General features: G+C 37.3%; 1 protein-coding gene and 1 long non-coding RNA gene across 5 annotated transcripts in view; both read right to left on the bottom strand.

Annotated features, from left to right (window-relative positions):
- The window catches only part of LOC116107450 (protein PRD1-like), a 48,494-nt gene extending 36,918 nt beyond the window's left edge, over positions 1-11,576 (bottom strand). The window contains 1 exon segment of the mRNA XM_031393722.1: positions 11,462-11,576. Within this exon segment, the coding sequence (XP_031249582.1) occupies positions 11,462-11,576 (115 nt within the window).
- Positions 11,577-12,274: 698 nt separating this feature from the next.
- On the bottom strand, positions 12,275-13,951 carry LOC116107512. 4 transcript variants are annotated; one of them, XR_004124475.1, is made up of 5 exons: positions 13,557-13,951; positions 13,271-13,347; positions 13,087-13,164; positions 12,878-12,973; positions 12,275-12,596 (listed from the first exon to the last, which is right to left on the bottom strand). It is a non-coding gene; the product is annotated as an uncharacterized LOC116107512 (long non-coding RNA). The 4 variants fall into 4 exon arrangements; XR_004124473.1 differs by having other exon boundaries at positions 12,878-12,957; XR_004124474.1 differs by lacking the exon at positions 12,275-12,596 and having other exon boundaries at positions 12,796-12,973.
- Positions 13,952-14,218: the final 267 nt, after the last annotated feature.

Genomic DNA, 14,218 nt, shown 5'->3' with positions numbered 1-14,218 from the left:
TGGATCTCGATTGTGGGTGAATCGATAACTAGTTTTTACGCGTTTTCTTTTCTGTATAATCAATACTAAGTTTTGGCAAATCGCAGGGTCGATCTTGTCAAAAACCTACTGACAAAACGAGTAAAAAACTGCATAAGCTTGAAATCCCGTTTTAATCAGTTTTTCAGCCACCCATAATGGATCTCGATTGTGGGTGAATCAAGCACTAGTTTTTTAGCGTTTATTTTCTGTATAATCAATACTGAGTTTAGGTAAACAGCAGGGTCGATCTCATAAAAAACCTGATGACAAAATTAGTAGAAACTTGCATAGGCTCAATACCTCGATTCACTCTATTTTTTAGCCACCGATCTCGTCAAAAACATGATGACAAAGAGGGAGAAAGCCGCATAGGCCCGATACCCCGTTTTACTCAGTTTTTCAGCCATCAATAATGGATCTCGATTATGGGTGAATCAAGCACTAGTTTTTTAGCTTTCTCTTTTTTGTATAATCAATACTAAGTTTAGGTAAATAGCAGGGTCGATCTCGTCAAAAACCTTATGAAAAAACAAGTAGAAAGCTGCACATGCCCGATACCCCCTTTTACTAAGTTTTTCAGCCACCGATAATGAATCTCGATTTTGGGTGAATCGAGCACTGATTTTTGAGCATTTTCTTTTATGTATAATCAATGCTTCTTTTAGGCAAATAGCAGGATTGATCTCATCAAAAACTTGATGACAAAACAAGAAGATAGCCGCATAGGCCTGATACCCCGTTTTACTTAGTTTTTCAGTTGTCGATAATGGATCTCCATATTGGGTGAATCGAGCACTAGTTTTTGAGCGTTTTATTTCCCGTATAATCAATACTGAGTTTAGACAAATAGAAAGATTGATATCATTGAAAACTTGATGACAAAATGAGCAAGAAAGTCGCATTGGCCCAACACCCCGTTTTACTCAGTTTTTCAGCCACTGACAATAGTTCTTGATTGTGGGTGAATCGAGCACTAGGTTTTGAGCATTTTCCTTTTTGTATAATCAATACTGAGTTTAGACAAACAGAAAGGTTGATCTCATCGAAAACCTAATGACAAAACGAGTAGAAACCCACATAGGCCCGATACCCTATTTTACTCTGTTTTTCGGCCACCGAGAGTGGATCTCGATTGTGCGTGAATTGAGCAGTAGTGTTTGAGTATTTTATTTTTTGTATAATCAATACTAATTTGAGGCAAACAACAAGGTTGATCTCATCGAAAACCTGATGACAAAACAAGCAGAAAGCCGCATAGGCCCAATACCTAGTTTTACTAAGTTTTTCAACCACCAATACTGAATCTCCATTTCGGGTGAATCGAACACTAGTTTTTGAACCCCTTTTTTTTCTTTTTTTTTTTTTTGTGTATAATCAATATTGAGTTTAGGCAAATAGTTGGGTTGATCTCGTTGAAAACCTGATGACAAAACGAGCAGAAACCCGCATAGGCCTAATACCCAGTTTTATTTAGTTTTTTAGGCCACTGATAGTGGATCTCCATTTCGGGTGAATCGAGCAGTAGTTTTTTAGCATTATCTTTTTTGTATAATCAATATTGAATTTAGGCAAATAACAGGGTTGATCTCATTGAAAACCTGATGACAAAACGAGCAGACACCCGCATAGGCCTGATGCCTCGTTTTACTTAGGTTTTCAGACACCAATAATGGATCTCGATTGTGGGTGAATAGAGCACTCATTTTTTAGCATTTTATTTTTCATATAATCAATACTAAGTTTAGTCAAACAGTAGGGTCAATCTCAGCAAAAGCCTGATGACAAAACGAGTACAAAGCCACATAGGCTCGATACCCCATTTTACTCAGTTTTTTTATCGCCGATAATGGATCTCCATTTCGAGTCAATCAAGCACTAGTTTTTTAGTGTTTTATTTTCCTTATAATCAATACTGAGTTTAGGCAAATAGAAGGGTCGATCTCATCAAAAAGCTGATGACAAAATGAGGAGAAAGCCGCATAGGCCCAATACCCCGTTTTACTCAATTTTTTAGCCACCGATAATGGATCTCATTTTTGGGTGAATTGAGCACTAGTTTTTGAGAATTTTCTTTTTTCTTACAATCAATACTAAGTTTAGATAAATGGCAAGGTTGATATCATCAAGAACCTGATGACAAAATGAGCAGAAAGCTGTGTAATACCCAAGATGTCAAAGGTATGTTCCTAACTCAAAATAGTCCTTTAGATGTTAATTTTATGTTAAAAAGCATAAAATCTAACTAAGGGCAAAATAGTCGATTCATTTGGAATGTATGAATCAATTATCCATAGAAAGGCATTAGGGGTGAAATGGTCATTTTGCCTATGGATAAGCATTGAAAAAGTCAAGAATGAGTAGGCTTCATTGCATTTAATGGCATTAATTAAGTAATAATTATGTCTAGTGTGAAATGACCAAAATGCCCTTATATGAAGAATTAAGGACTTATGAGTTATACAATTAAAATAATTGGGCCAATTGCATAATTTTGGAAAATAAATGAAATATTTTCCTATAAATGAGATGAAATTCGTTCAAGCCAAAGGAGAGAGCCTTTCTTCAACATTTCTTCCATTTTCTCTCAAATCTTCCATGAAACAAGCTTTCTTTCTCTAAGTTTTAAAGGAGTTTTGCTTAATTTTTCAAGGAGAACAAGATAGGAGCCTTGGATCTTCAATTTGAAGGGTTTAAGGTAAGGATTAAAAACTTTAGTTTTGATGTGATTTGAAGATTTGAGGTAGATGTTGAGGTATAATGTTATATATGTAGGATTAAGGTGTAAAAGAAGTCAAAGGCAAAGGATTTGTTGGAGGAAGTCTTTAAAAAGGTAAGGAAGAACCTCCCATGACTTTAGGGTTTATGCTAGGGTTTGTAGATTTTTAAGAAACCTTAAATTAAGGCTTTAAGGCATAGAATTAGTTGATGGCAATTGTAGTTGAACTCATTTATTCTACTTATTGCCTTGAATTCATTATACATGAAGTTATTGCTCTTTATGTGTTATGAGTTGTTATGTTTGATTGAAGAAAATGAAGTGTGGATACTGATTGTGGCAAAAATTGTAGTATTGGAGGCCACATGGTGTTGAATGATTGCTATTAGAAGTGTTGATGTGTTGTTTGCATTAGCTTACAATGTTATAGCAATAATGGATGATTATGGGCATGAGATTTTACACTTCCTTTAAGATGTTAAAGACTATATTAAGGGAAGGTTTATTTTATCCATAATTTGACCTATTGGTTAATGTCAATAGGAATTGATGTGGCATAGTTAATATGAAAATTCGGATTTAGTGAGCTTAAGGGTTTTGTTAACCCTGCTTCAGTATTTCGACCATAACTTGAGTTATAAAAATAGAAATGAGATGATTCTTGAAGCATTAGAAAGCTAAGACACAAACCTATAACTTTTATGTTTATGTCAAGAGCCAATTCGTTTGATAAAAGGATAGAAAACGGCCTGAAGTGTAAACTAGTTATTAAAGTTTAAGATTTAATATGATCAATTCTTATGATTATGAATTGATTATTAATGTATTATTGTAATTATGCCATGTACTAATGTTTACCCATTAGTTAGATGATCTTTGAAAGATATACATGGTCATGATGTCAATGCATGATTAACGTTATGACACGGCATGAAGTTGCAATGTAATACATGTTTTAAGATGATTCATGTGAGCAAGAGGTAATGTAAATGGATTGATAATCCATAGATGAATTAAAAGTATTAAGCTCACCACAATATGTATTTACATGCCATAAGATGTTAGAGATGCATAAAGACATGATGGAAAACACGTAAGCATATCCTCGTATATCGGTTGAGGAAAGATAAAAATATGCTTTAGATGCTGAATAATGCGTAAGCACGCCTCCCGATGATATGAGCTCTAGATGAATTTGAGGCTAGATGATATGAAGTGCTTAAGATGCTAAGAAAATTTCGATCGGCTACACGTTAAATGTTTCATATGCATTTAGTTGCATTACATGAGTTATGATGTTATTTACATTATGAGATGATTTATACTCATGTTAGATGATATTTAGATGTTATATCATGACATGTATTGTGCATGTACTATGTTTACATACTTATTTGTACGTTTATGCATTGATGTTTATATAGCCATGGGATAAGATGATGAAAGACATATGAAACAGAAAGAAAAAAATAATAATAATAAAAGGGGAAGTATCCCTAGATGTAAAAGATAAGTGATATGTTAACAAATATGTTTAAATAAAGGTCAAATAGCACATTTAGAATGAAATGGATCATTCCTTACTGAGCGATTAGCGCTCACCCTTTCATTGTTGATTGCTTTACAGGTAGACTAGAAGCGAAGGATGCTAGAGACAGCGGGGCTACACGTGAGGGGAGATGATTTATTGTCATCTTGATGTTTTTATCTTGATATAAATAATGTAAATGATAAATGTTTGTGAAACACCTTTTGGAATAGTCCACCCTATAAATATGTTTCGAATGTGTATTTTATGGATAAATTCTTAAAGTTTTGAAATTATATGTTTGGATCTTGTATGACATTTGATATGCATGTTTTGGATATTATTATTATTATCCTTACACAGATTTTTCTAAATACAACTTGTTCTCCAAACATATATCCTCGAGATTCTTATTGAGGGATATTCTGAGGATACCTGACTGGAGGGGGGTTTTACAAGCCGCATAGGCTCGATACCTTGTTTTACTGAGTTTTTCATCCGCCGATAATGGATAGCCATTTCGGGTGATTCGAGCACTTGTTTTGGAGCATTTTATTTTCCGTATAATCTATACTGAGTTTAGGCAAAGAGCAAGGTCGATCTCATCACAAACCTAATGAAAAAACGAGCAGAAAGCCGCATCGGCCCGATACCCCGTTTTGCTCATTTTTTTCAGCCACTGATAATGGATCTCCATTTCGGGTGAAGCGAGTGCTAGTTTTTGAGCATTTTCTTTTTTCTATAATCAATACTGAGTTTAGGCAAATAGCAGGGTCGATCGCATTGAAAACTTGATGACAAAACAAGCACAAAGTTGCATAGGCCTGATACCTCGTTTTACTTAGTTTTTCAGTTGCTGATAATGGATCTCCATTTTGGGTGAATCGAGCAATAGTTTTTGAGCATTTTCTTTTCCATACATTCAATACTGAGTTTAGGCAAATATCAGGGTTGATATCATTGAGAACCTGATGACAAAACGAGCAAAAAGACACATAGGCCTGATACAACATTTCACTCAGTTGTTCAGTAATCTATAATGGATAGCCATTTTGAGTGAATCGAGCACTTGTTTTTGAAAATTTTATTTTCCATATAATCAATACTGAGTTTAGGCAAAAAGCAGGGTTGATCTCATCGAAAACCTAATGACAAAACGAGCAAAAAGCCGCATAGGCCTGATACACCGTTTTACTCATTTTTTCAACCGTCAATAATGGATCCCCATTTCGACTGAATCAAGCACTAGTTTTTGGGTGTTTTTTTTCTTTGTACAAGTTATACTAAGTTTAGGAAAACAACAAGGTCGATATTGTCGAGAACTTGATGACAAAATGAGCAGAACTCATCCTCCGATAATGGATAGACATTTCGGGTTAATCGAGCACTTTTTTTTAACGTTTTCTTTTTCGTATAATCAATACTTAGTTTAGGCAAAAAGTAGGGTCGATCTCATCAAAAACCTAATGACATAACTATTGGAGTAGGTGCCCTAGAGCCAATCAATTATTGTGGAATTGACTATTTGTAATAATATTTATTAATCAATAAAAAGCATTATCCACTATATCACGTAAATCATATTATATGTATTCATATATGTCATTAGGATGGTAGAACTATGACGAGGATATCAAGTGTTTCAAATCTTGATAGTGAGAACCCTATGATCACATATGGTGGCCATTCTAGAAAGTCTGTAGCCCAGTATTATTCTAACCAAGGACACAAATAATACGGTAAGGCTATCATAGTGTTGAAAGACCTTGTTGAAAGGCAGAGACTGATCTCACTTGTCAAGGTTGTTTGTCGACAACCTGGTGCAACACATGGGTGCTGGTTGTAGGCAAGTTCATTGGACAGACCTACCAAAGGATTCCATGTGGATGGTAACCTAGTGATCCTCTAACGGATGGTGGTGCATGTGATCCTTAGACTTGAGATCACCAAGGCGCCTTGTGCACCAATTGGTGTAGTTTGACACTAGCCCAACGTAATTCTATTCAGAGCTATCAATACGATAGTGATTAGCTACAATTGAGAAGTGTATCGAGACTATAGTGGATCGACAAAGGATTCATCACTCTTGAGTACGGGAGAAGTTATCTCACGGCGTAATTCAGTGAATGGCAATGACACTAAAGCTGTGGCCATAATGGGATTGAGTTGTTGCTCAATTCAATTTAATATTCCTATCATTGGTCCAATAACTGAATGCATAGATGTCGAGGATTACTGAGGTTGACACTATTTCTATACCTGAGTCTCGATGAGATAACAGATGATGAAACGTTTTGATTGCACGGTAACCATACTGCTGATAAGCTGTGGTTTCACTGAATCCGAATCTATCGGGTGACCATGATACCTTGCTAGGGGCCAATCCTGGTCTGTGTTAATCGAAATACTACACACTACCTATATGATGAGGAGCCTATGATTCACACACTTAGAAGATAATTTAAGAATCAATTTGTGAGAAGGGTATTTTCATCTTTCAAGATGAAATGGTATTTTGGTAATCTCGCAGTGCAATTAAATTTGCTGAGGTTGTTGCCTGTATTTAATTTGATATTAAAATTAAATTAGTGGGATTATATTTAAATATATGTATGCATATATTTAAATGAATTATTATTATTAAATGTTAATATACTTTTAAGTATATTAATTGATTTTAATTAGAATAATAAATAATTTAAATTTAAATAACAATTAAAGGGTGTTTGGTTGCAAGGGTAAGCTTGGGTTGGTGCCCATGGGTATTCCTTAGTGGAATAGGGTTTTAATTAGTTGCACTATATAACTGCAACTTAATTAAAACATATTGAGAGCTTTTTATAAAAACAAAAGCCCTAGCCACCCTATCTCTCTCTCTCTCTCTCACGTTTTCACTCCTTGAGTGCAAAAAGAAAATTTTCTTTTCTTTGATTGTCTTTTGATTCTTGAAGCCGGCAATTGTTCTAGCAAAACAATTGTTGGTTCCTCGGATTATCTTCATGTGGATTTCCATGAGTGCAATCCTACATTGGATCAATTAGCAAAGAAATACTGTGAACAGTGTCGATGAACAGTTTTCAGTGAACAATGTCAATGAACAATAGCTGGTGAACAGTGTTGGTGGACAGTGTCTGTGAGCGAAATCAGAGATATTTGGAGGAGCCTCCAAACATGGGTATGAACTAAATCCTTGTATGGATTTGTTTTTACACAAATTTTATTTTACGTTTTAAGTTTATGCATGTGAACAATACAATCTGTGCCTAGATTTTGGGATGTGTAAGTGACGTTTTTCGTTTGTATAATTACATTTTTCCGCTTCGTGAATCTGGTCACTTACCAACAAAAACAAGCAGAAAGACGCATAGGGTGCATAAGCCTTTGGACCTAGTTTAATTTATGGATTATGTAATTTTAAAATATTGTATGTGTGCCCTACCTTTCTTTATTACCTCCGATGTATTTCTTTCTCTCATCTCATTCCCCTCAAATGCAACTCGAGGTTTCTTTTCAAATATGTAAAAATAAAAATGTAATTTAATTTGAAAGCTGTGTAATGTTTGAGAAGAAGAAGCGAAGGAAGGAGAAGGCAAATTACATGAAGAATCTGATGTTATAATTAAACCTAGGCTGACCTACCAATTCCTCTAGGCTCGGGGAATCGGTTATAGTTAAGGCTATGCACCAACATATTTATTTTATGCTTAGTGTGCATGCTAAGGGTGTATGTTATGACTATAACATGCTAAACAAGATAAAACTGGTGAGACACACAAAATAAAAACTCTCAGTAAAGTATATTAAGTCAAATCGATAAAAGCCTTCCATCACCATGAGTTTAATCAAACCATTGTTCGTCGGAATCTTGTTCGCCAAAGCGAAGGGAACACTTCTACCAGTGGGAGGTTAAATTTCATTGGAGTTTTCCTTAATGGTGAGGGGTTGGCTTAAATGTGCATTTAACGAAGGTTGATAAACATATCATAGGCATAATTCTTTTAATTTTCTCTCCTTCTTGCTCACTGTTCTCGCCTTTTTGCTCACTTTTCTCTCCATTTTTCCTCTCGACCTCACTTGCTCTCTTTCTATTTTCCTCTTGCTCACACTTTTGTTTTTCTCTGATTTTGTGGGGAAAGTTGCGAACCAAGTTGTTGTTTTCTACTTCTTGTCATCCACAAACGGATGGTCAAACTGAAGTAGTAAATAGAACTTTGTCTTCTTTGTTACGTGCTATCATTACAAAGAACTTGAAAACATGGGAAGATTGTTTGCCTCATGTTGAATTTTCTTACAATAGAATTGACAATCAAAGGTTGGGATATCTCATTTGATCTCAGCAAGCCCCTTCGAGCTTCGCGCTCAAAGCGAAAGCAAGATCTTGGAGCTAGGATGTGTGAGAACTAGAGCTGAAAAAAAAGCCGTAGCGAGGGTTGGTAGTGTGGCTAGAGGCCTACTTGCTTCTAACGTTCTGCACCCTTTTTCATAAAAAAAAAGATGTTGAATTGTCTTAACGCTTTTCTTCGTTCATTCCTGCGAATCTATCGCGTGACTTCTCAAAGATGAATTTCCTGCGTACGTGCCTTTTCCTAATAAGGAGCTTCCTTAGCATGCCGTCGATTAGCTAAAGCTTTCTTTTAGTCGTGCGAACGATACCCTCGCGAAGCGGATTAGGTTCCTTCTTATACCTCCTATCGAACGGATTTGCATACAAATGGTTGTCCTGTTGGTTGTGATGATTTATTTTGTTCAAAGCGAGCGGTGCTATTGTCCCCTTCCTTTTCGGAAGTGGACTTTGCTGTTCCTTCAACTTAAGTTTCTATTATCGCTATAGTTGACACGGATTCTTCGGTTACTGTTGGTTCAACTATAGAAGAGAGGAGAGGAATTTATTCACATACATCATATCTTTGGCGGATTGCTCTATCTGGTTCTTGCCCGTCCTACTATCGAGGCTTTGCCAAAAGGCCTCTTTCTCCATACGGGCGCAGCGCTAATACTAGGCCTTCCGTTACGATTCAAGCTTTCCTTTCTTATGGAGTGGGGAATGTTCTCTTATGTTTTTTCCTTTGGTCTTGTTGAAGCGTGTTCAATGCAGTGCTGTTATAGCTATACTTCATTTTAAAAGAATTTGGAGCATTCAATTACCCACGGAGCGGTGAAATTACTTTCGAGTGATTCATTCAATATATACCTAGACGTGGTGGAATATGTCGTTCCAGGGTTTGGGGCTCCTTTCTGAGCTCCACTTCCAAAGGCCCAAAAAGAAGGATTAGAGGACGGGGCTAAGCTCAACTCAAAAATGGCTATATTATATAAGGACGATAGAGGGGCATTTAAGGCGATTCATCAAGCTGTGAAGGTGTTGACTATGAGACCGACCAAGCTTAGGAGTTGTGCAGGCGGAATAGAGTTGAGCGCAGCACCTCTAAAAGGGCGGGCACCAGCGCAGAATAGTAGCCTCCCGAATGTCATGAGCGGCATACGTCGTAGTATTCGCCAGCGGTACTAGTATATACTCTAATACTACAGAGTTGCTTGTGGAGAGAAGTACGCAGCTTCGATCTCGCACGCAAAAATTCCACCATCTGAGTGATGAAGAGTTCTTTTGACGCGGGGACATGATACTAAGGCCGGGGACGATTCGCTTATCTGTGGAGTTTGTAAACCCCCGATCTCCTTCGCTTTCTAGGTGACAATTCCTCCTATATAAAAATCCAATTGATCACCGGCTTTGGGTACATTGATCCGTTTGTCTCGTCACGACGGTTGCTAGCGAGCGAGTCTGCATCTCTGCAACCAACCTGCATCTGGTACTAAGAGAGGCGCTCTTCACTCATGTTTGGACTGGGCTAAGGCTCGGTTCGGGATTGAATCAGTGGGTACATTCGTTGCCGGCACAATATATATAAGAAAGGTTTTTGTCTCGAGTATATCGATGGCATGTTCAGCCATCCATATGCGTGCTCGACCTCAATTTGTGCCGATGTTGATACAAACCATGTGCAACCTATTTCAGTGAGATTGGCTTCGTGGTAAGTCTCCTTTGGTCTGGCTATACATGGTATGATGGGGTCTTTGTGCGTGCTGCTTTGTGCTCTACTCTAGCTTCCGTGCGGAAGTCATCTACGTCATTTGGAGAGAACAATGTAGCGCCATCCTATCCGCTCTCTAGGGCTGCTTAGCGGCACGCCCGACCCTTGCTGGCTCTTTCTTTCATCAATAGATTTAAATGAAAGCTTAACCTGGCCCTTGATACTGCTATTCAAGGTATGGAAGATAAACAGCTTGCCTCCTTTGAGTCCGAAGTGCTATTTCCCAGGGTAATTAAATAGCGCTTTACTCGTGTTGTTGTAATGCAGATGGTGTGTTGCGATACCCTCAACACAAGTGCAAACATAAGTTACGATTAGTAAGACAGCGCCTAACAAAGGGTAAAATGCCCAAAAAGTCAAGCCTTAACTTGGGGAATCTCACTATTCACAACCATCTATTCCTTGGCATTCCCGTATCCGTCCAACCTTGATCTGCTACCTCTCCACTGTCAATCTGATCTGGAAACTTTCCTTCGTTAGGTACATGTGGACTAGTAACTGACACAGGAGCATCTCAATCTCGATCAAAGTTTCATGTCTCGATAGCAACAGCCAAACCCTTCTCTTTGTCAGCTCGATCCGCTCTTGTTCCTGTAGAGGAATATGGAACAAGGATTCTCACTCACAAGCAAGTATAGAACGGAATGCCTCTTGCTTGGTCTCTTCCTTGCCACTATCATTTCAATCCACTACTTCCATGATCAATATGGCAGGGTAAGTTTCCTTGCTCGGTATCAGGTATAGCTTGCTTTGCTCACTCACTAGGGCTGGAGGGCAGGACAAGAATGGTATGGTAAGACCCAGTTCCATGTGGCAAGGTATGGTTTCTCACTCTAGCTAGGGAGAAGTAGTTGGATGCAGAGCAATCGGGATCCTACTTTGTCATCGATCCAATCCCTACCTCTCTTTGTCTCTTTCAATCACATACATAAGAAGAGAGCTTCAAGAGAAGCGGNCAAATATATTGCAATATGCCCTGGCAGTCCTCCCCACAGTCAATCTAATCTGGAAACTTTCCTTCGTATGGTACATGTGGACTATTAACTGACACAATAGCATCTCCATCTCGATCAAAGTTTCATGTTTCGATAACAACAGCCAAACCCTTCTCCGTGTCAGCTCGATCCGCTCTTGTTCCTGTGAAGGATGTGGAACAAGGATTCTCATTCACAAGCAAGTATAGAACGGAATGCCTCTTGCTTGGTCTCTTCCTCGCCATTATTAATCCAATCCGCTACTTCCATGATCAATGTGGCAGGGTAAGTTTCCTTGCTCGGTATCAGCTTCTTCTATTCCTGATGTGGCATTTGGCCTGAAAACAGCTTGCATTCGATGCCTGCTCTTTATATATGTCCCATCCCCTTCCTCAGGAGTGAAGTTACTTTCCTTGGATCAGACATGGCATTTCTTCTATAAGATAAGCGGTTATTCCTCCAACTTGGGATACCTTTATACGCTAGAAAATATGTGCCTTGCCCTCTCGCATTTTTCACTTTCTGTATACAACAATACCTTGACTCTCCCGCATAAATGATGAATCCACTAGAAAAAAATTGCAACTAAAACCAGAGAGTTATTAATATATTGGGATAAATTTGAATCGGCACATCTACTGTCTTAACAATCTGTGTTACCCAGCTCCCAAAACCGCTAAAGGGATTCTAAGTTCCCTTCTGAAATCCTATCTTTACAAGCGGGTTCAATTGGCGTAGGATCAAGTATGAAGAAGTGAAAGCAATAAATTTTGTTCCTAGGTCATACTGATTCAAGTATTGTGTGTTTCTGCTATCAACCTATAGTTAATCTGTTAACATGGTCACGGAATGGCGAAAAGTAATGTCAATATTCTATAGGAGTAAACCATCAAAAATAATTCAAGATACGGAATATTAACCAAAAAAAACAAAGAGAGAATCATTAAAAACCAATCATGAAATTTCCATATATTAATGATCAAAGACTGAAATTAATTGTACCAATCTACGTTCCGAAGGAGGGAAAAAAAGCAAATACATCAGATAGTATGTCTCAGATTTTGTATACACAAATTCACATCATTGTATCAAAATTGTCATTACAGGTTCATAGCACAGCAGGATAATATAAGATGGCTTTGAGAGAGAACATTCTGATCAATTGTATAAAGCGACATGCCGATTCAAACTTGAAGTACTCGGCTGCCCGAACAGAAGATGAACACATGCCGGATGAAATCCAGTTTACATAAATGATGAATCCACTTGATTTAAAAAAAAAAAAAAAAAAAAAAAGGTTAGAGTAGGATGAGTTCTACAAGAGAAAATTGAGTTTTAATACCTTCCTCTTAATATTTTTGTTTTGATAAGATTAGTTATATTTTTATCAAGGCTAACAATAAGGTCTTGGACATAATATTATGATAATCTTTATTTACTAATACAAATTTAACAGGTCTAAAGTAATAAAAAACCAATTTATTTTATATACTTCTTCATATACATTCATTAAGACTTATTTGAAGAAAAAAATCTTCCTTTTTACCAGACCATACCAAAGAAGAATTTCAGCCCTCCTCAAAATAAAATCCTGGTTTTGTCCCTGTGGAGAGCTCTGTCATTACACTGCATTGTCATTGAACTGAAAACATTATAAGTAATGAACTACAGAGTTAAATTAGGGAAATGCATAATAGAGGGTATGATCAACCTCAATTTATATAAATACCAAACAACTATTAAACTTTTCATTACCTGATATCCAAATAAGACTTGCATACTATCAGGTCCATTTCCTCACATATCATAAAACCGGCTCCACGAACTGTTCGTCTGAGATTAAAATAGTATAATTTAAAAAATTACAGTCAAATTTCAGATATAATGTATTACATTCAACTTAACCAAACAGAAAGACAAATGCAAAAGCACTAATTACCTCACTTCAAAATATCTGCTACACCAATTAAGCATCTTCTTGACAATTCTGTAAATAAGCATTGATAAACCAAATTACTGGAGAATTGAAATGAGAAAATGTTAGTGACAGTTCTCATCAAGTCATGGCACTGATTACAAAAGCCAACAGGGGAAAAAAATTACAGAATTGAAACAAAAATTCATTTAACAGAGGAAAAGAAAAAAGGTCTAGAAACTGGGGCTTCATTGACTTCCATTTCAACCAATTCAGTAACTAATTTTCAAGATGTAAGAACCTGACATACCAGGATTAGTGTGAGGAAAGAATGAAGTAATTCTCTGATGTTATTCTATTTTCTTCATTTCTGAGATTAGGAGAGCTCATTCTTCCTCCTCCAGATCTGGATCAGAGATGAATCTGCCATCTATTCGAATGCGAGGAATATGGGCTATTTTGGACCAATCTTGACCTTCAGTCCTTTTGCATCGTTTTTTCAACAGGGGACAGCCATAGATATATAATTGTAGAAGCGACGATGGTAAGCCTGCCTCTGGAAAGGATGTGAGATTTGGACAATCGCTGATAGACAAATATTCAAGAGCTGAGAGGTTTTTAAAACCGTCAACAGATAGGAATTTCAATCTCTGGAACCTTGCAAGGGTTATCCGAGATAGAGAGGTGGGCAACATCATTGCGTTATCATCTTNCTTTGTCCCGAACTCGGTAGCTAATAAGTAGAACTGCTTCCTATGATCACTCGACTCTACCCCAAAAGCTCCGCTGAGAAGGGGTCTTGCCTCGCTTCTGTCTTAGGATAGTTATAGTTATCTAGTCCGGTCTTATTAGGAATTAGCAGTAAGTCCCCGGTTACTCGCTTTCAAGCGGCCTGAAGGCCTCCTTCCCCCGCAACTACAGAACTAGAGCATTCAGAACTGAACTAGAACTGCCAAGCTATTTTAAAATAGA

Source organism: Pistacia vera, unplaced genomic scaffold (assembly GCF_008641045.1).
Source record: "Pistacia vera cultivar Batoury unplaced genomic scaffold, PisVer_v2 Contig539, whole genome shotgun sequence".
NCBI lineage: Eukaryota > Viridiplantae > Streptophyta > Magnoliopsida > Sapindales > Anacardiaceae > Pistacia > Pistacia vera.
Note: the sequence above shows the minus strand (reverse complement) of the source record. Positions and strands in the feature narration are given on the sequence as shown.